This window comes from Gnatocerus cornutus, chromosome 6 (genome assembly GCF_029298725.1).
Source record: "Gnatocerus cornutus isolate USDA-ARS CGAHR chromosome 6, icGnaCorn1.1, whole genome shotgun sequence".
Lineage (NCBI taxonomy): Eukaryota > Metazoa > Arthropoda > Insecta > Coleoptera > Tenebrionidae > Gnatocerus > Gnatocerus cornutus.
Genome location: NC_142238.1, coordinates 12,648,179 through 12,675,214, shown reverse-complemented (window position 1 = coordinate 12,675,214; position 27,036 = coordinate 12,648,179). Strand labels below are relative to the sequence as shown.

Sequence of the window (27,036 nt, the reverse complement as noted above, 5' to 3'; positions counted from 1 at the left end):
CTGGATAAGCCTACGGCTCAGCTACATTCAAAGAGCAAGACGATTTTTGTACTTATTTGAGTTTACTTTTTCCGAACTAATCAATTTTGTTCTCGCTGCCATTATTTCGTTTAAATTCAAGACGTAAAACCGTTTTCACAGCGTGGCCAGCAATTTGTGAAAGCACGTAAAGAGAGCTTATTTAGCTTAAAAATAAGCCCGTTCAAAGCGCAAAGCTTACAAAATGTGGCGGACTGTACACATTTATATTACATGAGCATCGTTATCGATCGGAATGAAATATAGAGCGCACCGTGAGAGTAGACAGGGGTCGTGGCCCGGTGCAAAGCAGGAGTCCACTATGGAAGGTGCAGAAAGTGAACCGAAGGGTGGCTTTTATCTTCATTTTCACCAGTTAAAAACGGTACGTAGACGACTTCGCCACGACCGGTTACAAAGACGATCACAATACTGTTTGTATCGACCAGATGCAGTGGCGGCGAAGCATCCCTCTCACCTGAGTTGGGATGCTTTCGAGTTTATGTAACGGGGTGAAATTGTAGACTAGAGGACCGTGAAATTAAAGCGCATGATGTGGGGATGCTGTGTGTCTGATTAAATGGTTGATGACGCTAATTTTAGGTGATTTGAAATTTGAAGTGCGTGGGTGAGCTTCATGTTATTTGGTTTAAATGATACAGCGGAGTGCTCGAGTTTTGATGGAAATTGTTTTTAGTTCAAAGGCGCTTGAACATATTGAAATTAAATATAAATGTCCCCGAGGATTTTTCTTTTGTTTCAGGCTTATTCAAGTGCGCTTCTTGAGAGGGTAATAAGTCAGTAAATGGGGAAATATTGTTGCAGCCGCTTTGTCTCGGTGCAATATTTATTCTGCAATTTCGCCTCAAGATGATGCGTTTTAGCTAGCAAGAAAAATATGACCAAAACGGCAGGAATCCGGTGTCACAACTTTAAAGAGAAAACTGCAGTTGGAAATTTACTGACACGTTTTTCATGTTGCAAGTTTTGTAAATTTTTTAAATCTTCCGGTATTTTGTGTTCAGCAATTTCTGTACAGAATCCTCTTTGTTACATCATACGATTTATTGCTGGCAATAAATTTTATATTGGTATCCAGCGGCAGCTGTCTTGACCAATACCTGACATTTTGTGTGCAAAGTAATTTATTACACGTGAACGTTTTAAAGGTGTTTTTTCAATTTTAGGTCGTTTTCAGGTTTCTGAAATGAGCAACAATTTTAACTTAGAAAACATGAAAATGTGATTAGCTATTATGTTCTCTGAATGAAGTTGTTACATATTTTACGACAATCGATCTCTTTGAGTTATTTTTAGTTGATTCCTCTACCTTTATATATAATTCATTGCAAGACTTCCCTGCTTTTTCCCCGGAATGTAGGTGCTTGTTTTCATAATGACGCAGTGTCCCCATTATATTTTCGGTTCGCTGAAAGCTACCCCTCGTTAAATTCTATACCTACAGGAAACTGCATTAAATGAAACAATTTATAATTTATTACTCCTCTCGAACATTACCACTTTGTTAACAAAACAAGAATTTTCTTCCCTTACATATCATGTTATCGAAACCTGAGATGCATGAAAAATGAGGACGCGAACTTATGCATTACATATTTTGCTCCCCATGAATTTAGGGGATGAGATCTTTGTGGGGTGTCTGAGAAATTATATGTTGTAGCAGGTGTTTTTGAGTCATTGTCTCTTTATGTCTACCAATCACCACTTTATCGAATTTCGAATATTCTTTGTATAATACGATGCCTATCAGCGGAAAGGTTAATTAATGACAAACTCAGTCCAACATTGTGGGGAAATCCCCATGTGAAGGGTCGTAACGAGAACACGTGTCTGGCAGCCGCAACTGTACACCGAGTTTACCCTAAAGGTGTCAACAGAATTCAACGGGAAAAGCTACTTTCGGCGGAAAGTTTTCATCTTCATTTTAATCAGACGCAAAAATTACAATTTTTCTTAGAAATTTTTTAGGGGGGGGGAGTTAAAACAGCCATAAAATCGATAAGCCAGGACGATACAGACATCCAAGGATAACGAACCGTGAATCCTATTTGCTCCCCAATTTTTAATCTATTAAGAAAATTGGGAGCAAAATTCGAATCGGTGCTAAAAGGAAACGAAGGCAGAGGGTGGAGATAGAAACGAAGTTTTCAGATGTAAATTATGTGGATTTCTTTACAGTAGCTTCATTCGAATTAAATAATAAAACAACGGACTGTTTTAGTGCGAGCTAAATTATTAAAAATAATATAATATATACATTTGAAAAAATGTACAAAGGGATGAATTCTGTTTTTGTTCACTGAGTGCATGTTTTCAATTAGTCTCACAATCAGACCTTTGTTAGAATCGACAATGCAATTTTTTTAAATGAAACAATATTCCTTGAAGCAGAGTTATTATTTCCGGTCATGTGATTTGCATAGCGTAATTACCGAGTAAAATGTTTTAGACTCTAAGAATAATTCATTTATATTCTTACAATGACAAAGGTTCTACATTTCTATTCAAATGAAGTCTTCATACAGATTTTTGGCAACTTAAATTAAAAATAATTTAATAATTTCTTTTGATGAAGCCTTTTTGGTTTTGTTGCAAAAATGCGTTCTTTTTCGGTGTGGATCAGCCATCGTCCTGATCAACGAGTGGAATTGGCAGTTACATGATGCTGGCACTAAAGTGAGTTACTGTCAGATCTAATAAAGTGAAGCCTTCCACTTTTGGTTCACCGACAAAGATCCGCGTCTTAGCTCTCAATCATCCGATTGATTCCATATCTGGATTTCTCGCAATGAGGCCCTTTGGAAGATTTGACGTGGCATGACAGGATTACCAGGTGCAATAACGTAGAAAGCATTCTGACGTTGAAAATTAGAATTTCTCTAATAAGTATTCACATCGAGGTTCTTTATTTTTTTGATAATATTTGGTTGTGCGGGATCATCACTGAGGACACCCACGGGAATATGAAACACGAAAATGCCATCTACATATTTGATGTCTCTGGGGATGTCGCGATCGTACTTTTTCGTCGGCTTACAGATTATCGAAATACAGAGTTTTGCTGAGATTCATCATGGAGGGAATCCAAGGTTCATGCTAATGGCTTAGCGACAAGATATTGTACGCGCCTCCTGCACTTGACATTCTATTTCCACGTAATCCAGTTCTGTATTCTTTGTCATTGTTCCACCCTGTATTTCTTCACAGCAGGTCACAGGTCTGCAACGGGCGTGTCACCTATTGAAGAACTGTATCGAGCTCTAGACAATTTAAAAACCATCAGGATCAAGTGAAAAGGGGTGGAATCCAACCCTCAGTTTCTATGTGCTTTGGTAGAACGTAGGTGTATTATTAATTAATTCACAATGCAAATTTAGACGGATGCTATTATAACGCTACACTGCAGGGCATAAAGCAGGGGAGTTGAACCCTCTGTGAACTCACTGGTGGTATAATACACCGAACACAATGGGATGGAACCCTGACACGCCAAGGCTTATATCACTAAGATAATATTAATGAAAAATCGCGATATTTGCAACAGCAATTAAGCTAAATCTTCCGGGGAATTGGGATGATCTTTGATAGAGAACGTATTAAATCACCGCAAAAACGCCTAATTTCAAAGGTTATAATGAGTTGAGCAAAATGTTTTCTTATAATTGGAAACTCTATCGTTCCTAAAATAGCCTTTAAATTAACTCTGCGGTGAGGTCACGGTGCGGCAGGTAGACGAGGGACAACGTCGATCAATAAAGTGGTGCTTTGTGCACGCGTCAACTGTATAAACCTATGAATTCCTGGCACGCATTTCTTTCGTTGCAGATCCAGCTTAAGAATTCGATTGGAAACAATTTCATTCAAGACTTGGACAGGACAGGTGGAAACGTGTACGAGGATATCAAGAGTTACAAAGTCTTAGATTTTACAATTTTAGATACGTTCCACACTTATTCCACGTCATTCTAAGTTCAGACATCCAAAAATAAAAAATTTAATTTATTTTGAAAATTTGAAATCTTAAAATGATGTTGGAGTAATGATTTTGTGTCAATTTTAAATTAATTTCATATTATATTATAATAATTTATTATATCGCTTTCACGTTTGACAACAAATTCTTGATTTTATTCTAAATACGGACTACTCTTTATTATTATTTCTTGTTCTCTTATTACATATTTGTATTTTCTATAATGTAAAGAACATTATATTTAAAATCTTTCCACTATCACAATTTTTCGATTGGAGCGGATGGAAACCTTAAAAGAGTCGTTTGATCTCCTGAATTCTTTGTACCTACAGCTCGATTTCTTTCGATTTTAATTGAATAAATTTGAAAGAAAAGCCTTTTTGTTGTAAATTATTACGTTCTACAATATGGAAGAAAGCAGATCCTGTTAATTTACACCTTAAAAATAAACGACATCTCAGTTCCAATTTATTCTAATTTTATTTTTGACCTGTTTGCTCTTTCAGAGTAGTTTAGACTTTGAATAGTCTTTTCGAGTTATAGTTTTTCCATTTTTTTAACTTTCCGAATCTCTACATATTTTATAAACATTCTAAATTTTTTAGAATTTTTTCAAGTTTCTTTCGTACCCTTTTAATACATTTCTTAACATTATCATATTTATTTTAGATTATTTATTTTTTGAAGTCTTTGTTGTAAATGTTGAACACTTTTAGATATTCTGGATTCTCATGGAATTCCTACGACATTTTTCATTCCTACGATAGTTCTTTGTTTGAGCTTTTCAATACGAATTTAGTAATGCAATTTTTGCGATGTTTATATATTTTTTTTATTTTAAATTATTTATTTGATTTATTACACTAGTCAAGAAATTTTGGGAAAGATTTGTACCGGAGAATTTGAAAGTCATTTCTGAAGTGGATAGCCTCCTAATTCCGAATCTGAAGTCCGAAAATTTAATTTTTTAAGTTTTTCTTAAAAATTTGCAAAAGTTATGGAATTGCTAGACAGTGTTTAAAAAAAGTCAATTCAATAAGCCTTTCAGCGATTCAATTGGAAAACTGGTTTTACGTTCCAAAAATCTTAGATTTTATTGATTTTTATATGCAATTTTTCAAATAAATCTAAATTACATCGATTTTTTATTGTAATGCAACATTAAAAAAGACTGAGCAGATTTTGTCTCTTTGTGGCGCTGACAAATCCATTGCTATTTATTATCGTTTAGAAGTTACAGAACAAAAAACCTAAATAAATTTTCTAAAAAATTAAAATTTCTTGTAATTGTTTCGAGATTTCATTAAAAAATCAATGCTATTAATTACCCAATCGTAATTTCTAGACTCATAGTAAGTTTTAAAAATGCAGATGCAACCCAGAATAATGCATTTTAGGAATCTTCATCAATAAAATTTGTTGCGTAGTGTTATTATTATTATACACCAGTAAATAAGTTTTTTGACAACATAAAATTTATTTGCAAAGGTAAATATGTTTTGAGATTTACTTTTGGTTGTATAAAATCAAGCAAAATTATATTTACGTTGAAATTTATTCTTTGAAGTTGACATTTGGATCTCTAGGGAATGAGCGACGTAGGTGCGCTAATTGGTTAATTCATTATTTAAATATTTTGGCAAGCGGCAAATTGATTAAACGAAAAGGGAGTAATTACAGTGACAAGCTCTTATTCCCGATGGTACACCTACAACAGGATTATCTGTTATTTTTGTGTTTATTAGCTGAGTGTTCTGAAAACTGCATTATTTACAATAGTTATACAGAAATTGATTTATGACAGATGTAAAAATTAGTTTTACCATTGAGGAGTATTAAAACTGATTACTTCAAAAGTTCAAGTCAGTATAAATATAATTTGATAGGTGATAAAGCTACGCTTAACAGACAATAAAAGTTTATATCGTCTTGAAGTGCTCATTCTGTCTTTGTTCCAAAAGGTACTTTGTACTTGATATGAGTAATAAAGTTCTTACCTGAGTGTTAGCCGTTGTCGAATTTGTGTGCACCAAGGACGTCCCGGAAAGCCACTTCTTGGGCAAAGCCAGAAGGGAGTCGCGCCATCCTGCAACAAAATGAAGAAAAATGAAAACCCACACCTCACTGCCTATATCATCCCCATTTTCGTGCTATTACGAGGGTAATTAATGAAGTTGCAGTCATTCCTTTGCATTCGTAACATCGTTGTGGCACCAGAGCCACTTATAATCGCGTTAATCCTGCGGGGTGCGTTTAATTGCTGTTAACTGCCATCCTTGGTCCTGATTTATAGTCGTGTTAAGCTTTGACGTTTATTGGGATGAGCTTGTCCTTTCGATGTTTACCCGGCCTAATAATCTTGTTATAAATACGGGTGTCAGCTGCGTCCTCATGTTCATCCCCTAAAGTTTAAAGTATAACGATTTATTTAGTGAACTTTGCCATTTTCGTGTTCAAAGGTTGCGGGGGTTTGGGATAAGAAATGCAAATCATGGATCGATAAAAATGGGAAAATGGAGGTGGGAATGTGGCGACTAGTGACAATAAAGTAACCTGACAAAGCAATCAGGCGAGGATGCTTGGGGACAGACACCCCAAATAGAACCGGGAGATTAGCTAGATACATCACGCAGACCCAAGTTTCTTCGGGATGAGAGTGCTTGATTGGATTCGCTCGATTTTTTGCGGTGACAGTTTTTTCGGAAAACCAATTGAGAACTGAAAAAAATAATCGTTTAAATCGGCGCGGCGTGAGATTTGTCCGAATCGGTTCCGATCCAAAATTAAATAAAACAATTATTCCGCGGGATTACGCCCTTGAAAGAGGGAGCACTGCCGCGTCGCATAAAACTCGTTCAAATGCAACCGAGGCATTTCTTTTATTTGCTCGCGCCTCACGTATACCAACCGAGGTAAATCCCCGGAGAATCCGGCTAAAAAGTTCCCAACGCTAACTTTGTCTGCACACAAAGGAAACAGAACAGGACTGGGAGGGTTGATGTCTTCGGGGGACGAACAAGGACGAAAAACAACTTGGCAGATAATCATCAACGAGCCTGCAGGATTCTTGTTCTTGATGCACGCTCTTGTTCCTGCAAGACCATCGCTTGCCTTTCGCAGCAGGATTTACGGGAATATCGATCGACGTCTCTCACCTCACTGTGCCCTTATATTGGAGCCAATTTAAGGCGCGGCTTTATCCCTAACAAATCCCTTTCTACCGCCACCAGTTCAGATAAGTCGGTCGCTAAACGAAAAAAATATCAGGTTCCTTGCAACGGCTTAGATTAAAAGAACAAGAAAAAGTTGGATGGAAAATTGAGAGATTTCTTTTTCATATCGAGTTTCAAGGGCTTCGCAATTAAGGTTAACGTGTGTTTGCAGGATAATGACTGCAACTTCGGAGAGCGCTATTAACATTTCTTTATTTGCTTGGGGTAACAAAGTTCTATAACACAAAGCGAATTGAAACTCGACTTTGTTCAGATTATAACAAGCTCTGTTCACTATTTCTATTTTTATACTTTCCTTTATAGTTTAAAGGAAAGTTTTACACTAACACAATGACACATTATCTTGATAATAAAACAAAAACAGTTTAATGTTTTCTTTCTGGAATGGTATTTTCCGTATCCCTTAGCTTAGCGCCCTGGGCATTCAGGGGCTGGAAAACTTGTCTCCATGCGAAGTTCCCCAAGGATTTTGCCCTGCACTCGATCAGCTCAGATAACAGCACTCATGTTCAGCCTTTGTTTGAAACAACTTGCACCATTACAACGCTTTCCCTAACTTTCGCTAATTGCTTTCAGGTCTGCGTTGGAAGTAATTGGACACTTTACGCATGTTCCCCTTTAAAAGTTCAAAATTTTTATTTGTCGCCTGTAAAAAAAAGTAAAAACATATCGATTCGTCGCCTGGCATGTCATTATCCAGTCTCCCGACGGACAGGAACAGGACACAGCCTTTATATGGGTTGTTGGATCAGTAAGGCAAAATGCTTCGCATTGTTCAAGATCCGGTTCAAGATCAGATCTGAGCAGAGCCATAATCTGGGGATGTAGGCAATTCGGAAACACGTCTTTAGAAAGCCTGCAATCGATCACTAGAACGATACGCCCAGTTCTAAAGTGCACTGTTAAATATAGTTCTTCGGCACGAAAATTTCATCAAAGGCTAGAAGCACACTTCCTGGTAAAATGAAAATCATAGGCAAACATTTCCTTGATGTGTAAAATGATTTATTAACCAAATTTACTTTTTGATTGTGGTTTTAGGGCACGTAGAATTAAAGGATTTTCGAATGAGAACGTTTCCACACAAAAGAGAATGATAAATTATGTTACAAAGTATGTGCTATTGAAAAGAAATGACTTCGCTACCATTTATTGTTCAGAAAGACAGTTTCAATTATTAGTGACAGCTCCGTTCCTATTGCTATTATGGGTACAAATGAAATTTGGTGGTAAAAACAAAGAATTTCATTTTCAACAAATCGTGGAAAGTACAAACCTGTCCCCAAATGTTATTTTATAACTGCCTTTATTTATCTCCGTGACATCGATTAGTTTAATCCAATTTCTCTCGTTCAAACTGGGGTTGGCATAGTTTCCACTGCAAGGGAAAATTCTCTTGGGTCCTGAACGAGCCAAAACCTGACTTTAATACAAATGGATTGCCACACTTTTAGCCAAAAAACGCGTTACTAAAGTTGCTAGTAAAATTGTAACAGATAGCTTATATGCTCGTTACATTTTTTTTTCGCCTGGTTGAAATTAGTGCTAAATTTCGCCCGTGAAATACGAGCCTCAGGAGAAATGTGACCATCATTTCCTAGCACGTCTTCCAACCGTGTCCGGGAGGGGTAGTTTTGTAGACGTAATGTGTCTCGACTATTACTGCTAGTTCGAAATGTTCGCGTTCCCCTAACGCTTTATTGCCTTCAGAATCTACACGATGTGAAATAACATGTGTAGTCGCGGATGTGTTTCTGGAGTTTTCTGGTGTTGAGGGATGGTAACACTAGCAGGATAAACAAAGGGATGTATTAAAGGGCATTATTTTGAATAAATGCGGTTTCATGTGCGAGGGTGCGTCGTTTTCTACCGGCAAAAATGACATTTGGATTAGGCGCATCCACCAATTTTGCAGCTTTTGATTCAATTCACTGTTTCTTTGTTTTAACACAAGGCCGGAAACTAAATGTTTATGGACAGTTTACAATGCTCGGAAAATGCGTATAGAGAGAGGGTAGCCTGAAAAAACTTTTAAGATTATTTAATTATCTTTAATTTTGTATATACTTTTTTAAACGGCTTGTTTTGAAAATGACACACTACTTTAGAAAGTTGAAAATTGCATAAATCTGTGCGGATATGAAATTTATCGTGCACCATGAATGGATGTGAGTAAGCAATCTTAGCGACGATCTGTGGTGACAAGGTATTTTCAAAATTTTTATATCAAAATGCTAAAATTAGAGAAATTTTAACCAATTATTCTATTCAAACCGCCTAAAAAATTTGTTCCTAACTCGTTAGGGAAATATCTATTTATAATGTATGTGTTCAAATGTGAATTTTAACTTAGAACCTAAGTTCCTTGAATTTTGAATTATACTTAATAGGTCCTATTATTTGAGAATTCAAACATTTTATACAATTTTCCTTTCTGATTTATTAATTTGATTGGTGTGATTTCTTAATAAAGAAAAGAATAACAGATCTTGAGGTGATTTTAAGCAATATAGCTGTGTTATTATTATAAGATCTAAAATTATGCCACAGCAATCGAAGGATCTAGCAAATAATAGGAGAATATTTTCATCCCATACCGCCAACACAAAAAATTTAAAAACATTCTTTTAACTGTTATGTTGACAAAAATATGCAGAAACAACTCTGCTTTGAACAGCAACACTTTGTGGCCTTTTTAAAGCCACTCTTAATTGCGTTGATGCCTTTCCACTTGATGTTGAAGCCATTGGAGTTCCCGGTGAAATTCATTCTTAACTTTAATATTTTCATTCTTAAGTTGTATATTTTTATTCTTGAGTTGTATATTTTCATTGTTGAGTTGTATATTTTTATTCTTTAGTTGTATATTTTTATTCTTGAGTTGTATATATTATTCTTGAGTTTTCTTATTATTAGGATGATTTAAGGTACTTTCGACATTCTTTCCTACAACAACAAACAATTAAATTAAATTAAAATTCATGCTATAAAGTAAAACTTTATGAAAGTGAACGAAAAATAATGAAATCTCATCTGTAGCAATTTCAATGGATAAGTGATTGTTGTTAATAAACCTGGTTTAGTATAGAATTTAATGTCTTTTATTGCCTTGATCATACGTTATTTTGATAGTGATTCGTTGGTGACAATTTTAAAAATTGTTGTCTGTCTGTCTTCCACAAATAGCTTAGAAAACTGTTTAATATACTGTTTTGCTTTTTTCTCATCATAAATTTGAATGAAATATTTTTTCAGTACTAGCACAATTTTCCAACAAAATGAGTCGATAAATTGTTGAATTTATTTTTTTTAAATCAAAAGGTTTAAAAAAACATATCTCTAGTTCGACAACGGAATCTGCAATGTAAATGTGACATTCTCATCAATTTCTCTATGAAGATAATCAGATAAGCAAATTGAAACGATTATCTGAAATTAAGAGAGATGGTCAAAAATTATTATCAAGTTAACCAAAGACCATATAATAGTATAATAGTTTTATAGCAAAGATTCGGTAATAAACAATATTTTTAGTTATAATAAATCCAATTATGGTAAAGACATGTTTCCATGATAATTTAATCGATGCAAAACAAACTGTCCTAAAAATAATCAATTGTTAGTTCTGTGATTGGAACTAGAAATATAATTATTCTAGTTATTAATTACTACCATGTTTTCGATGTGAAAGGAATGTTTTTTTTTACGAGATTGAAAAACGATAACAATGTCTACGTGTTGGCTTGGGTCAGGATTCAGTTATTTGATTTACTTTAATTTTAGACACAACCGTTGAAAATGAACAGAATGTCAGACGAATTATATTTTACGTATAACATTTAATTAATAGATTAAACGAACTTACCTGTGAAGTTCAATCTTAATTATATGAGGCCTCGTCGAAGAAAATAATATTCTTTCCAACCCTATAAAGCTGCCCATTGCAACAAATTTGTCTTCTCTTTAAACTAATCACTATATTTTGAAAACGATTAGTCCTACGAAAAATATTATAAGTTTTTTTGTTGCAAGTTTTACAAGGTACAATTTTTTATAATAGGTGTTTTTGACGTTGGAATCATCCGTGGCGAGATATTTGCAAAGAATTGTTTTCTTTGACATTTACCATCGCGTAACTTTTTTAGTAGCACACCTATCATCGATGGGGACTTTTGACAATTTGTTTAGAACAATAAAATGAAGGACTATAATAACATTCCTAAAGCTTTGTAGACAAAAAAAAAATTGCATTTAATGTCATGAGATGAGTTAACTTTTTGTTACTTGAATTCGAAATCTTGCTCAGAACAGATTTCGTGTTTTTTTTTAACTGCTCGCCGTAAGAGCATAAATTCTGCACACAGATAGGAGACAAGTTTCATTCTTTTGATTGATGCCACATTCAGTTAAACTCAACTTTCAACCTAATTTTGCTTATGGAAAGTCAGGAAAGTTTGTCTGTTCACATGACGATCGTCGTAAATTTACATGGAAAATTTGTCGTATTTTTGGCAATTTGCCATCCTTAAAAATTTTCGATTAAGTTCAAAATGTGCACCATCTAATTTTTCTACCCTGTAATATGTTAATTTTGTAAATATGTAACTAAAAATATTATGTCATTTCTTTGTTATTCTTTATTGCTTTAGAACAGGTCCAAGAAAATTAAGAAACATTTTTTATTTCCTCCGTAAACGTTTCAATCCTTTAAGCTGCGGTGAAATGTAATAAAACTGAAACAAAGGTACGGGAAAACTTGGGGGGACAGTTATCAGACGCTAATTCCGTGTCGCGATAGTAAGGATTACACGCCCGACCGCCATAATCCTTGCAGGGGTAGATGCATCTGTATGTAGACAACTCGGATCGTGCATGATATATTTTCTCTTTTATTGTCGAGAGGGTTTCTCATAAAGATCTCATCATTTATTTTATTATCTTTTATGGTAATCGGACACTGCGAATCCCAACCAAAAAAAACGTTTTCCCAGTTATGACTTTTTGTAACTTGCACCTTCACAAAGAGAAATTTCTTTCCCCAGATTGTCCTTATAATTGGTCCAAGCAACGTCTCTCCAGCCTCATTAAATTATGCACGCTTGGTTTAATCGTCGTCGAAAGCTAGAAAAACTGAAGACTCCCAGCAGTTATTTTAGTCTTACATGGTTAGGGCTGGGGCCGGCTAACAAAGCCAATCTTGCTGATCCGTGGTCGTGAAGGGCTTTAGCCCTCTGCACGCCCAATTGACTCGGCACCCGCTCGTTCGACAAAGCGCCGCACTTCTCTTTCATTCAACCGGAAGTTATGAGGAACTCATTGAAATATCCGAACGGAACTTATGCCACACTTCATCATCTTGTTTATTATGTTAGTTTTCCGCGAGGGAAGTCCCAGCACCTTCTTTGGGAAACTGCGGTGTTTCGATTGGAAGATTGCTGGAGGCGGTTTTGTTAAGAAATAAATAACGCATGGGGGAGTGGAAAATTAATGCAGGAGCGGTCGAAGTTTTGGAAAATAAACACTGCGGTGGTGGTTTCAAACTCATTTCTTTGTTGTTTTGCTTTGAGGAGGAAATATCGTTTGCTCTTTGACTTTGTAGAATCAATAAAGTGTGGTAAAATATATCGGTTCTTTGTTTTTCAATATATTTTAATAGCTTGTGGTTTATTGTCGGAGGTGTTTAAATTTGAAATGCTTATCTACAATACAATTACGTCATAATGAACAATTGTGAAATAGCAATTTACTGTGTAAAAACAATTCGGAATGGGCACATTTCCCTTGCTCTTCCTTTCAACATCTACTTAAAAATCTTATTTTCTTTCGGCATATTGCGTGGGATAAACGCAGGGGATAATGTGAAGGACCCCTGCCAGTTAGGAAAATAAATATAGCTTACGTAACCATTCTATTGTTCATCCTTGCAGCGATGACAGAACTCAGAGCATTAATATTCATAACAGTGCCGCATTTCCACCGTGTCTTTATGCGGGGTGATGCCAGGAATAGCGAAAGCCTTTCTGTGTAGGGAGTGCATCGTGAAACATTTATTGCAACAGTCATAAATGGGGTGTGACATAAAATAAAGCAATATTAGACATCACCGTAGATATTAACGTTATTAAATTCGCATAGTCATTAAAGCGCTTAATTAAACAATAACCTCTTGTATTTACGATGGACTTTTTGCTTCCGAGTAAATACGGAATATGCATTTGTTACTTCAGACGTTGAAGGAAATTTGTTATCATTACGAAGGAATTCACAACGTTGACTTTACTACACAAACAGTCTAAATTGGCAATAAAACGGCTTTCTGACACTAAATAAACGACATAATCTTCTAATACCTTGTAATATCATTAGATGGAGGGAACGTGGCAATTATAGTAGTGACACTACTACGTTTATGAAGTTTGATGTATTGAACTTCCAGACTTTACCAAAAAGCTTTTGTTTGAAATTCTTATTCTGTTAATATATCATTATTTTTATCTAAATTGCTTCATTTTAATACAGCGGGTATAATTTCGCGCTCTGAATATGCAAAAACGCGAAATAACGAGGTTTTGTATTCATTTGAAAAAATCTTCCTCGGCATGCAAAGCCGTAATTTCAATTACTTCAATTCATAAAAGCTTGACGTAAAACAAATCCACCATTTCTGCAATTCTAATCTTCCTCCTTAATGGGAACGTGAGAAATTCGCAACACTGCGAGAAAATCTAATTTAGCTCCCCCGTTGGAGTTTTTCATACCTGAACGAAATGAATTTTCCTGCAGAGAAAGTCAGTTTGTGCACCAATTTATCTTTTCACAGAAAAAAATCCCATTGACACATTCAATTTCGCCAAGTGTGTCGTAAAGTTGTGAATGGTTCGCATCTTCTATTCAGTTTCGTTGACTGCTGTACATTCGATTTACAAGAGATATTTCTTTGTAAATAACCAAAGTTGAGAAAAATCCTTTACAAGTCCGTGACATTGCAAAGGTGATTCAACCAGGATTCCCTTTTGTAATCTATCGATTATTCGTAGAATGGGTCAGACCCTTGGTCTCTAGGGAGTCCTGTTTCTGTTTATAAAGCACCAGCTCTTTCGGTCTCCGCTAAAAGAACACACAAGTCGAGGGCTCTTCAGTCGGCTTGGAGGAGGCGCTGTATTGACCAGGGCGTCGATCTTTAATTAAATCATAAATAAACAGGAAACTACGATTTTGAGAAAAGCTCTAAATGAGACGGAGGTTATTTATAGCCCTTCCAATGATCCTAGGGGCAATCTATGAGGCGTAAAGTACCTAAACCGCCCGTTATGGTTTTTGATAATGGCTGGATGCACTTAGATTGTTTCCTGCAGTGTATACTGCAGCAGGAACGCAAAGTAGACTTCTAATTACGCTAATGTAGATTCGGACACATAAAGTAAAAAGCAGGAAGGTAGGGCTGTTCCGTTTAATTCATTACGATGGAATAGAAACAGTACCTCTAAACAAGCATTCCCTTGGATTCAACCCTCCAATATTGAGAGATAACGAACTAGGGGTGATTTGCTATGCGGTTGCCCTCTGTTATACAATGGAACCGACAGAATTAGCCAATTACGTTGCCCTACGTGCTCTATGTTTTAATTACGAATTAATGATGGAATTTATTTTAACACAATTTGCTCGTTTGCAGACGAAAAAAGCGAGCGCTGGCGCTGGTGGTTTGCTTCAAATTCAGTATTTTCGTCACGGTAATTAATCACGTCAAATTAAAAAATTATCGAACAGACGGGACGAATATTATAAAAAAATGTATTCCAATTATGCTTCATAAATCGCAATGTTTTTAAAAATTCAAAAAATTTGGAAATGTTTCCACTCGTCACGAAATGTCATCGGAATGTTAGTAGGTTTTAAATATTTCCAAAATCCAAAAAATGCTATTCTGTATCAAAAAGACAATTCGGAATTTCCGAAATGTTAGGGAAACTGATACTTTTACACTGGTTTGTTTACATCTTTGTTCTTAGCAACACAAATTTTTCGTAACTATTTTTTGTTAAATCTGTTTTATTTTTGAACAGATGATAAACTTGCGCTTTTCCATATTTAAATTAAGTTATTAATTGTTTAACACTTAAATTATCACATTCTTGAACTCGGTTTATCTGTTTTTATACTTGTAAAGTCAACGTTTTTCTTCCATCAGTTGCATTGTCTCTAATTTTTCGATATCTAAATTTTTATTCGAAAGCAAAATTCTTGGTAGTCATAAACCAAAATTTATAATAAGTACCTAGAATATTAGGTAAAATACAATACGAAGCAAACAAAATAATAGATATTCAAAATTCCTTGTTCCTAAGAAAATTTGAAGGAGTAAATAAAAAATTTTCGTCCTAAATATCCAATGGTCCGTTTTTTGGCTTCCCAAAGTTGATCAGGTTCATATACAGGTATTTTTAAGAAGAAATTCTACTGGGACTGTCAAACTTTCCAGTAATGAACAGGATTCCGGCTTTTATAGGGTCCGTTTTACATGGATTTTAATTTTTATTTCAATATTCTGACAGCATTAAAATTTGGTTGGTACTAGTTTAGATTTGCTTAAAATCTGTACCAAATTAAACAGCATTTTTTTTCATTTACCAACATTTTATGTCTGAATTTGCGTTTCTGGGAATTTTAACGATAAAGTATTAAAATTTTGGGAGTTACTGCTTTCTACTTGATTATAATATAGTGTTTCAATTGCAAAAATATAAAGATACAGAAACCATTTTTGGAAATTTTCAAAGTTTTACCAACAAAGCATGGAGACGTCACTATTTTTGTTTTGACTATCATTTGTGCTAAATTGCCATAAAAATGTAAGTAGACCATTATTAGATTTTAGAAATTTTCTCTTTTAGTGCCAGCCAAAAATTTTCAAAATTTGTTTTTTAATGGGTTTATATTATAATTCATAAGCTTATATCACAAAAATACATACTCTCGACAATTCGAATTCCAAGGGACCAGATTGAGTTCAAATTATCGAGTTGTTTGATTTAGCGAAAGTTATAAGTTTCCTTTTGAAATATTTTTTTTTCAAAAAAGTTCAAACTACAGAGAAAAAAAATTCAAATATAAACATAGGATGACCAATCAAAACGATTCGATAAATTAATCATGCAAATAAAATACAACAAAAATTTTTTACTGCTTTTTAGAAAATATCCACTTTAGAGCCGTAAAAAAGTCTCTGTTCAAATTAACGATTAACAGTCTTTTTGTTTTTATCTCCATCAATCACAAGAAAAATTCATTTTAACGAGTAGTAAATTCAATGGTACCGAGCATTTAGTTTATATAACCAGAAAATTCGAATTATCGAGAGCTGACTGAATAGAGATTACTTTTTTGATTTGCTTCTGGATTATTCTACTTTACTTGTATATTAAGAAACAAGAGAAATTGTTTTCTAAATTTTGATTTTTACACCAAAACAAAAATTCCAACTTTTTCTACTGAAATCGGTGGTTCTGAAAATTCTAACAAGATAGTCAAAACAGTTTTTGGGAAATTACAAAAAGACAATTTGTCAATTTAAATACGAAGTAAAAAATATATTGCCAAATTAGTGTCAAAATCTGGAAGAAACTGGTAGTTTTGGACGCTAAAGCCATGAAAAAATTCTTAGAAAGTTTTGATTTTAGACTATTAAGATTTATTTACTTAAACACGAAAAACTTAATTTTTACTTAAAAATTAACTATCCCAAATTGCAATATTCTGATTAGATGTTCAGATTTTCCAAATGTCCACTTTCGTAGTAACCAAAAATCTTCAAAATTCTTTAGTACGCTTTGAACTACCGACTTTTGTTCTAATGCTAAACCATCCTAAATACGACACATCTTAGAAAGGAAGAGAAAAACGTTTCTTGATATTAATATCATGATAATGAGAGTTAATGAGGGTTAAACAAATCTCGACGTTTTCAATAACAATTAGTTTAATAGACCCATTCAGATATCGATAAACGGTCAGTACATGTGTGATTGCTCCTTGGATAATAAAGGCTGCAACTGGTTCTATAATCAACATATTAAAACTAGTCTACAATAATTCTAACATCTCCAAAATTAAATCTTTAAATTTAGAATCAGTTAGAGCCTATGGTGCTCACAACAACAATAATAATTAAACAGCACCCTTTACACAGTTGAAATTATACTACATTGAAACAATACAACTATAGTATATTACTGCAATAAATTAGTTCCTATATCTAGTGTCTAATATTCACATGCATCCTTTTCCAATCAGTTAACAGTTTAGACTATCAGTACTTTACAAAACAGAGATAATGTCAAAGTATTAAAAACTCTAAGAAGTATATTATTTTAAAGCCGGCTAACGAGAGAAATGAGATTTTATCGCTCTCGTTGGCTCTAGGGATATGGAAGAAGCTGCAGTCAATTTTAAATAACCAATATTGATTCCAACGCGATAGAACTAAGAAAGTTCTATTGCATTAGAAAGCACGCAAAGTAGAACGATAAGCCCAAAAATTACAGTATATAGTATATATTCACAGGCACCTTTACAGAGATACATCTAATAATAATCTTTCGATGTAGGTAAGTAAATCCGCGCTATTTGGTCAACTCAAAAGGCGTCCCTATGTACTCTTTTTATTGCTTTACTAGTTTACATACTTACATACGACAACTACAAGCATGTTTTAGAAAGTTTACTTTTAACCAAGTATAGTTCTATCATTATTTATGAACATACATTATAGTTTATTGGATTTTATTTATTAGTTCTCTTTGTTTTAATTTAGATTTAATTAGGTTAGATTAGATTAATTTTTGCGCCTGATTAAACTCAAAAGTACACATTATAGTTGCCGTGAAATAAAAGAGTTTGGTTTATACCATTTTTGGATAGATAAAGATTCGGGGTAAATTTACATACATTTGAATATCTACATAGCTGAGCAATTTTTCTGGTTCCCGAACGTATTTATACTAACGGCAAAATAACACTTTGATCATTTTGCACATATACGCTATACACAAGGGAATTGACACTATCGAGTCGAGAGCTATACCAATAAAATCCAACTTGAATAATATATAAATGGTAGAGGAGACGGGGGTGTGATGCGGGCTACTTAGTGACTTATCTTAAGAACTAGCCTAGCCTATAGCTAATCTAAACTTAAGTGGCCAATATTTCGACCTATCACGATATAACAAGCGAATCAATCGATTCTGATATGTATGTGATCTTAGTTGATATAATTATAAAAATGTCGAAAATAATTTTACGAAAATGAAACTCCTATCTACTAACCAACCTAGAGAACACAACGATATTTGAAGAGCTACGACTTGTAATGTTCACAGTCAGAAAGTCTATTTTGTGGTTTATATAGAGCTATTGTTTACTTTACAAGTTGCTATTTTTGTTTGAAGTTTAGCTATGGGACCGGTGCATTGTGATTTTAGCTGATATGTACAGTTGAGGAACATTTGGTGTGATATGTACATATATCTGTAATAATTAACACCCAGGGACACTTACACGAATATACAATATACACATAGAGCTTAGAAACCTTGCCTAAAAGGGTTTCGCCCTGTTTCAGCCGGTCGAAACGGATTCGGATTTGACGGTTCTGGTTGCTGCTGCTGCTGCTGTGGTGGTGGTTGATTCCAACTTGGAGGTCTAGCTGGTTGTGCTTGCTGGTAACTTGGAACTTCTTGTTGATAATTCGGGTAGTTCTGTTGGTAGCCTTGCTCGGCGTAGCCTTGTTCGGCGTACCCTTGTTGCTGGTAGGTCCCGTTGGCGTCGAAATTGGTTTCTTGTTGTTTGTATTCTAGATGGTTTTGGATATCTCCAGTTACGGGTTTTTGTTCTTGCATCGAATAGGTTTGGTACTCTTTGTTCGGCGGATCTGACATGAGGATGTTGGCTTCGTTTTCGAAAGGTTTGAAGTCGTAGATATGCTTGAGGTACATTAATACTGGAGCGTATAAGAGGTTTGAGAAAGCGATGCCTACGTTGAGAGCTGTGAAGCCTATTGCTTCTACCACTCCTCCAGCTATTATAGGTCCGACAGCGTACGCAACGGAGTATGATATGTCGGCGATGGCGTAGATGCTGCCGTAAATCGAAACGTAACGCACGTCCACCAGGTAACCAAGGGTGGGTAGAAGAGCGGTATCTATCAAAGCGATACCGAAGCAAATGCCGCAAATCGGGATCATAAGAGACTTGTACGAACTGGCGAATGGGATGATGAAACAACACAAACCTTCTAGAGCGAGCCCTCCCGCTGCCATCAGCCATTGATACTGCGGATACTTTCTCGCCATTTTTACCGTCAAAACGACGCCTAACACGTGAGGAAAGAACGCCGGCAGCCAGATCATTCCAATCTTCCAGTTCTCGGTGGTGAGATTGTCTTCCATCCAAAGAGAAATGGTGGGTTCCAAAAACGCCAAAGCCACGTTGGACATCATGAGGGCCCCGGAGCATACGGCGATGTAAGGGTCCATGAAAAGGCGCCAAATGGGAACCGAAGGACGTGCCGCGAATTGCTGCTCTTTCAATTGGGTTTTGATCGGTTTCATCACCAAGAGTAGCATGAAACCGTCCATCAGCGACACGAATGCTAGGATAAGGAACGGCATTTCTTTCCCCGCGAACTGATACAGAGCGCCTCCGAAAGGAGGGGCCACCAGACATCCGAAACTGATAAATGCCAGAGCTATGCCCAACGCCTTGGATCGTTCCGCTTCTTCCGTGAAGCGATCGGCGATCATAGCCAAGCCCGAGGTGTCCGCGAAAGCCGAGCCGACTCCTTGAAGACTTCGCGCGAAGAATAGGAGGCCGTAACTTCGGCCGCACGCGAACACCGCCGTCGACAAGAACATTATGCAGAGCCCTATCATCATGGGAATGTCGTATCCGATGCGGTCGATCAGTGCTCCCGAGAACGGGTTCACCATCAACTGGACGATGGCTTTGGATGCGAATAGGATGCCTGTAGCCTGGTCCTGGCCGTGGTGGTCGTGTTTGTACGGAGTACCTGGTGGAAGTGTCGAGTTTCCCGGAAGTATCACTTCGTCGTTGTAGGCACCTATGTATCGCAGATAGTCGGGGATGATGGGTACTATTACCATGTACAACATGTTATCCAGGAGCAGGGCTATGGACACTATTACTAAGATGAGTTTTCTTTGGGTGCGCGGCTCCTGCAGCTTGGTCCACACCACTTCCTTCAGCTCTCCGAACTCCATGTTTATTATCGGAATCGTCGTCATGTCGGCCAAAGACCAGCAAGCAGACAGCGGATTGCGCGACGTGGTTACTTAGAGCGATTCGGAGGGGACGGGGGAGCGCAGTGCCATCGGGTTAACCTGGACATAGAACACAAATTAGTCTTTTTCTACGACCGGGTGGGGAGGCACTGCGCTGACCCCCCGCACCCCGTATTTTTTATAGGTCGCGGAGGTTGGAGCGCACATTTTCACACAACTTCAACAAGAGCGAGAATAAAACATTTCGTCGAACCAAGTTATCTTCTTCAAACGTTTTATATTTTATTTTGTTTCATGGAGAAACACAATTAAGACTATTATCTTTAATTTCGAACTTCGACTTTTTGAAAAACCTGTTTTGACATTAGATTTTCAGACTGCAGTAAAAATTTAACATGGCTCCTCAATTATGCATTACGTAACATAGCTATTGATTTCAGCCATCTTGTGCACAGTCGCCATTTTGAGCAGAAAAAAATTGGATCTTCGTTGGAGGGAACCGAAATTTTGGTTTTAAGCCCGTCTGGCCGCGTAATTCCCGAACAAAAAAAGCATTTTTGCGTGAATTTTTCTTACCTGTGTCTGGTAGCGCGCTTCCTATCCGGGTGGCGAAGAAACCGCGAATGTTGTTGGCGACGCGCGAATCTCCGAGTAGGCCAAGGCTGCCTCCCGGGCCGTGCTGCCCGCGAGTCTCCACGGTGCCGATGTCCAGGTGCACTGTTTGGCTCACTCCCGCTACGTACGACCGCTCCTGAGACGCAGCCCACGCTATAATCTGGCGGCGCGGGATTTCTGGGGGCGGGTTTGTGTCGAGGCACGCGCCCTTATGCCACCCCTTCATTGGTGGCCGCCGCCGACGTCACTCTTCATAGGCCAATCGCCGATTTTACGTCTTCGTTAATTTATGGCTTTGACATTAATATTGGCTAAATATGGAAACTGACCCAAAAGTGCTTGAGGAGATATGCGGGTTGGTAATGAAATTCTTGTTTTTGCTAAGAATGAATCTGTGGTAATTGATAAAATGCTTTTCAAAGAGAGATGTGCTGAGTTTATTGTGCGAGATTTTCGCCGGATTTTCCATTATTCTCGTTGCTGCTCCACATGCTCCTGAAGGCTCTACCATCTACAAATGTTGGTTTTGTTGAATGACAGAAAGAGAATGAATCAAATGGTATTTATTTTGTTTCCAGTTTTGCTTCTTTGTTCATACAAACAACTTGAATAATTGATCCCGTGTGTGTATTGAAGGTAAAATACGAATGCCCTGGACACTTTATCGATCAGTGTTATTTTTAAACGTGTTTTTGTTCAATCCCACTAAAACCTAACTTACTTTTTTTATTATTTTTTATAAACAAGAAACGTATCAACATAATTTTGTTTCTGTTAATTCTACCTACTAAACCAAATCTCCAGTTACATATTTACAAAAATCAAGAATATTACAAGAACATCAAATTTTCCAAAGCGCTATTCTTGTACCAATAACTTACATATTCTAGTCCTGGCACTCGCTCGTTATTTTAAGTGGATAACCTAAGTTTAGTGTAATCTTATCACGTAAAACAATCGCTGATGTGAAAATAACCCCACTTTCAAAGATTTTCAGGTATTTAGGAGTCATCGGCGCGTATTTTATGTGGCATAATGTAGTTAACAGACGAGATTTTAAGTAATCTGATTTACCTGTTCCCTGCAAGAACTAATTTCGTATCAAGAGAAACCGTTGAAAATGGTGGATGCGCCAGGACAGCACTTTAAAAATGTCTTATTCATTCGTTTATTTTGGTACGCTTTTCAATAAATTATTAGGATGAGTTTTTATTTTACATTTTCGTTAATAATTCGCGAATTTTATTCAAATCAAAGGCAAAATTAGAACTGTGCTAGAGGTTTAGTACCAAACAATGGACGCTTTTTAAATGATTTGTTTTAAAACAAGTCTGGTTTTTGTCAGCAGCCACTGTAAAATTGGCAATTTGCCTAATTTTTTGCAAGTGGGTAGATCCAACATAATGAATTTTAATTCCCGGCAGACCACAATTTATCCACTACCAGCAGGCTACCAGTTAATACAGTCTATGCAATCAATATTTATAAAAACATGCTTGGAGTACCAAAACGAATCAATGGTCCATATAACGAGCACTTCGAAGCTCATACCTAACCAAACAGGTGAGGAGAGGGTTGGAAGTTCGCCTGGTCGATACAGCGCCAGCCGTTCCAACATGAATATTTGATTTCTCTGCCACCCTCATGTTGAACATGTCGACCTTTGGCAGCGTCTGTCATGAAGATAATACCTAATTCCCATTTTCACATGCCGTGACGTCATCTTTTCATTACTACGTAATCTAATTTCGAAGAATTAAGAAGTTGTGATGCATTAGGCCACAAAGGACAAAGTTTTGGTGTTTTAAGATTACATCACGTTTCGTACTGCTCATAAATTTCGAGTGAGTTTTACGGTGTATTAAAAGAACAGACGTTGTAAAGAGAATCATGCAAAGTTATCATCATTTTTACTGACGCATCTTTTACTTTTGTTCTCACTTTTGTTTAAAGTTCATCAAAGCGTGACCATCTGTGCTCGTGCCCAGAAAATGATAAGTTTTTTAATGAAAAAGTTGCTTCCCAACGTATGCAAATTATTTTCTCTTTAGTTTCATTGTTTTTTTAACTGGTGGTGTCGTCACTTATTAGAATTTGTTCATTATAAGACAATAGTCTCTATGTACTGCGATAATTACAGATTATTCAACTTGTAATTAAACTGCGTAATCGAAAGTATAACTGTGCTCAATTATTGTGATAAATTATTTTTGCGCTATTCTCAGAAGTATTTTGTAATGAACTAGACAATCAAGTGTTATTTACAAATACGTTCTCGTTACTTTTAATGCATTTCCTTATTCTCGTCGGGTTAAGTAGGATGAGAGTTACATCGAGCTAATGCTCTATTAACTTTCATCTCTTAAATGATGGCTCTATACTTATTTTGATACAAATCTCAAAAAATACGATTAGATTAAAATTGGTGGATGCGCCGATTTAATTTAGGAACAAATTGTCTAACAAATAGTTTCATTTCCGTTTTCTCCACAACCCCATCAATGCAAAAACGATTATGCTTCAATCTAATTTTTGAGATAACTCAAGACCCAATCGCTCAAATAATCTCTTTAATTACATTTACAATCTATAACTAGCATTTAGCATCGTTTGTATGCATCGTTCACCATCAACCCCGATAAAGCTTTCCCCTTGCGACAACCACAGCGCCTGTTCCGGACACAGAAGCCCGGGGCTACACCAGAGGTTCATTTGAATTTTCGATCACGCAACCCCCCGATTCAGACTTTCGAGTAAAGCCCAAGGTAAAAATACAGCGATTCCACCGTCGTTGACTCCAACAGGAGGAAATGTTCAGAGGAAGTACAAACGTGTTGTTTGATGACTGCTGGATATTTTAGGGGAGCTTGTACGCTCCTGGATATGGCAGGAAAATTGTAGCTGAAATTACTTTTTGAATTACTGGCATGTGTGCAATGTAATTTTCTGGAGAAAAATAATCAAAATGAAGTTGTCGTTGGATGTTTCGGAAATAAACGAGTTTGTTTGATGCAGGAATTGTTTGACTGAGTCATTGAACGAGATTAAGACTACCTGATGAGTGGTTAACCTTGCAGGATTTCATGAGGGTGCATATAGTACGTAGAAGAGTCCTTATTCCAAGGACAGTCAAGGAGGATATCAAAGTGAGACAAGTGTCCTTGGGACAACAAGAGATGGTATATTGAAATCTTCAACCTTTTGTGGCTCTGTTTTGAATTTATTGGATTATTTTTAAAATGTTTTTCCTTTTTTTATTGTCAAAATTTATAGTCTGCATCGATAACGGACAATTATTATTATTACTTATTGTTGGTCATCATTAAACAAAACAAAGCTTTGTTGTGACAAGTTTGTTTATTTTGCTTACATTCATTTATTACTCTGCATTCCACAAACAAAATTAATTGATTTATTTGGTCAAGTTAATTTGTAAACTCAAAAGTGGATGGAAACAAACAAGCTTACTGAATATTTTTTCATTTTTATTATTTCGAAAATGAAAATAAAATTTAATAAATCTCTCGCAGCTAGTTAAGTGCTTACTTTTCAGCAAGTGGCAGATCATATCTCCTTCATCTTAACTTCAGTTGTAGTTGTAAAATCTCTTATCCACTTTGAAATGACGTGCCCTGCTTCTATTATGTGAACAAACCCAGATTGTACTGATGCTACTTGAACCTGTGCCCACGAGCACGTGAAAAACCCATTACAATTTTCCTACATCATTTTTATGATGTAATTTATTAAATCCTACATACAAACAGCCGTGTCTGTCCAAAATATAATTAATTTTTCTTAAACAACAAAACATGGAATACAATTCAAGCTGAAATTAACTATACTGAAATTATCGTATTTTACAATACCAAAACGAACACAAACGAATATTCTAGATGTTGTAACTGAAAAGAAACAACAATGTCCGAACTTATTAACTACCTGTAAAAATAACACAAAGTTTGGGCCAGGTATTGATCCTGCTGGAAGTCACACCCGTTTAACCGCCTCCTGCTGGATCCGCCCTTTCCTGCTGAACTCCGCCCATCGGCACTTCGATCGCAGACCAACAAAGTTCACAAAAAGGTCACTTGACGAATGTTCAACTTTCAAACGGCTTAACTTTAACACTGCCATTCCCAAAAAGTTCGAAGATGGGGGAAAACCATTAAACGCGAATCCGATTCCATCTTTGATTTATAGAGCCGATTTAGGCGATTTTTACCCAGAATTTCACATATTATAAAAATTATTGAAGGAAAAGAACAGGGTTAAAACTGGATTTTTTTTGTTGGTAGAGCCATTGATTGGTCACGTATAAATTGCGATTTCACACCAGCCGAAATTTAAATATTAGACTGGTGTTACGTTTTATGGTTTATTTATTTAGCAGATGTGCGTTACTTCCGATTTTCACTTTCTTTCTTCGCAATTTAAGTTCACTACTAATATTAAGAGTGCGATAACAATTTTAATTACTTGAAAAGTATTGGTTAGAGGTAACAAAATAAATTTGTTGCGAGAGGTCGCAAGGTCTTCCTAGAAAGCAGTTAAAAGCGAAGCCCGGATAAGGAAATCAAAGAAAGTGGTAAAAAACAGTTAAAACAAAAAACAGCTAATGATATAATAAAATTCTATTTTTTTAAGTTAATTTCTCCCATGGCTTTCACAAAAGCCGCAAGAATTCGTTTTGTTCTTCTATATTGTCTAGTTTCTTTTTATGATGGTTTGTTTTAGGACAAAGTAGGTGACTTTAATTGACAAAGACAAAGGTTTTTTAATCTGCTTTGTTCTGCTATTAAATTATTTAATTTATTTTATTAACGTTTTTTGTTCGAGTGTTGGTTGTGCAGCCATGCGTTTCGAACGTAAATATTGCTTCAGAATTTAATAAATTCACTACTTGTCCTGGATGTGATGTTAACCATGGTAGTGTTTTTATGAATGGCTCGGCAGTGAGAGTACCATGAACCATGAGTCAGTCGTTTCGTTCTAAGAATCATATACTTAGTTCTGTAATCTGATGTTTCGTATTGGTACTTTTTTTAAACCATTTGAGGCTCTTATTTACACAATTTTTATACCTCTATAGCCTTTGAGAATTATTGTATTTTGTACAGTTCTTAGATTTTTGTATACCTATCTACACATTTTGCGTTTTTTAACATTTTGTATTCATCAAATTTTCTAAATTTTTTGGAACTTTGCAACATAATGAGCCACTAGGCGAACTTTCAAAACACAAGAGCGCCAATCTGTTTTATGAAACGTGTGTTTTATACTATTTTTTCTATTGGGGCATTATTTTAAAGTTTCTTTAGGAAAAGTTTCCATTTAGAAACATTTTCCTAGAACGGTTGAGTTAGTAGTCATTCAAGTGTCATCTGTCATTAAATTACGTTTATTATTGGATTAATCTCATGTTTTGGCAAGCAGCTGACAGGAGTAGGTGCCAACTTGCAAAACAGTGCTTTAAGGGGTTTTATAAAGCATCGGAAACAATTGAAAAACACTGCTAAAATGGAACTCTTCAAGCACCGAATCAGAAAGAAACGAGTTTTCTATGATCTTTTTCCTGACTTGCGTTTTTTTTAATGTTTTAATTTATTGTTCTAACAAAGCTATCACTTTTTTGAATGCATTAATGGACCACTACTACCTCAAATGCGTTAATAGCTTCGTAAACAAAGAATTTCTTTTACAAGCGTTATACATATATGTAAAGTTGGCATTTTAATTGTCTCTTTAATTTCAAAATAACGTTCCTTTAGATAGAAATGCGTAAAAGTGACATAAGTGCGTACAAATGACTTAAGAGTGCGTAAAAGTATGTCACTTTGACAGAAATTAAATTTGTAAGAAAGCAATCGTTTTT

General features: G+C 35.8%; 2 protein-coding genes across 2 annotated transcripts in view; both read right to left on the bottom strand.

Annotated features, from left to right (window-relative positions):
* The window catches only part of ChAT (Choline acetyltransferase), a 31,084-nt gene extending 9,876 nt beyond the window's left edge, over window positions 1-21,208 (bottom strand). Inside the window, exons 1-2 of the mRNA XM_088038441.1 lie at window positions 21,123-21,208; window positions 6,010-6,098 (exon numbers count right to left, since the gene is read on the bottom strand). The gene's annotated coding sequence lies outside the window, so the exon portion shown is untranslated. The remainder of the gene's footprint in view (window positions 1-6,009; window positions 6,099-21,122) is intronic.
* Window positions 17,207-21,213, bottom strand: VAChT (Vesicular acetylcholine transporter). The gene is made up of 2 exons (XM_088038440.1): window positions 21,123-21,213; window positions 17,207-20,645 (listed from the first exon to the last, which is right to left on the bottom strand). Exon 2 carries the CDS (start codon window positions 20,547-20,549, stop codon window positions 18,831-18,833), a length of 1,719 nt encoding a protein of 572 aa, XP_087894566.1. The 5' UTR covers window positions 20,550-20,645; window positions 21,123-21,213; the 3' UTR covers window positions 17,207-18,830.
* Window positions 21,214-27,036: the final 5,823 nt, after the last annotated feature.

What these genes read in the sequence shown, in the direction of transcription:
- VAChT (XM_088038440.1), bottom strand. Translation starts at nt 20,549, where the DNA reads ATGACGACGATTCCGATAATAAACATGGAGTTCGGAGAGCTGAAGGAA.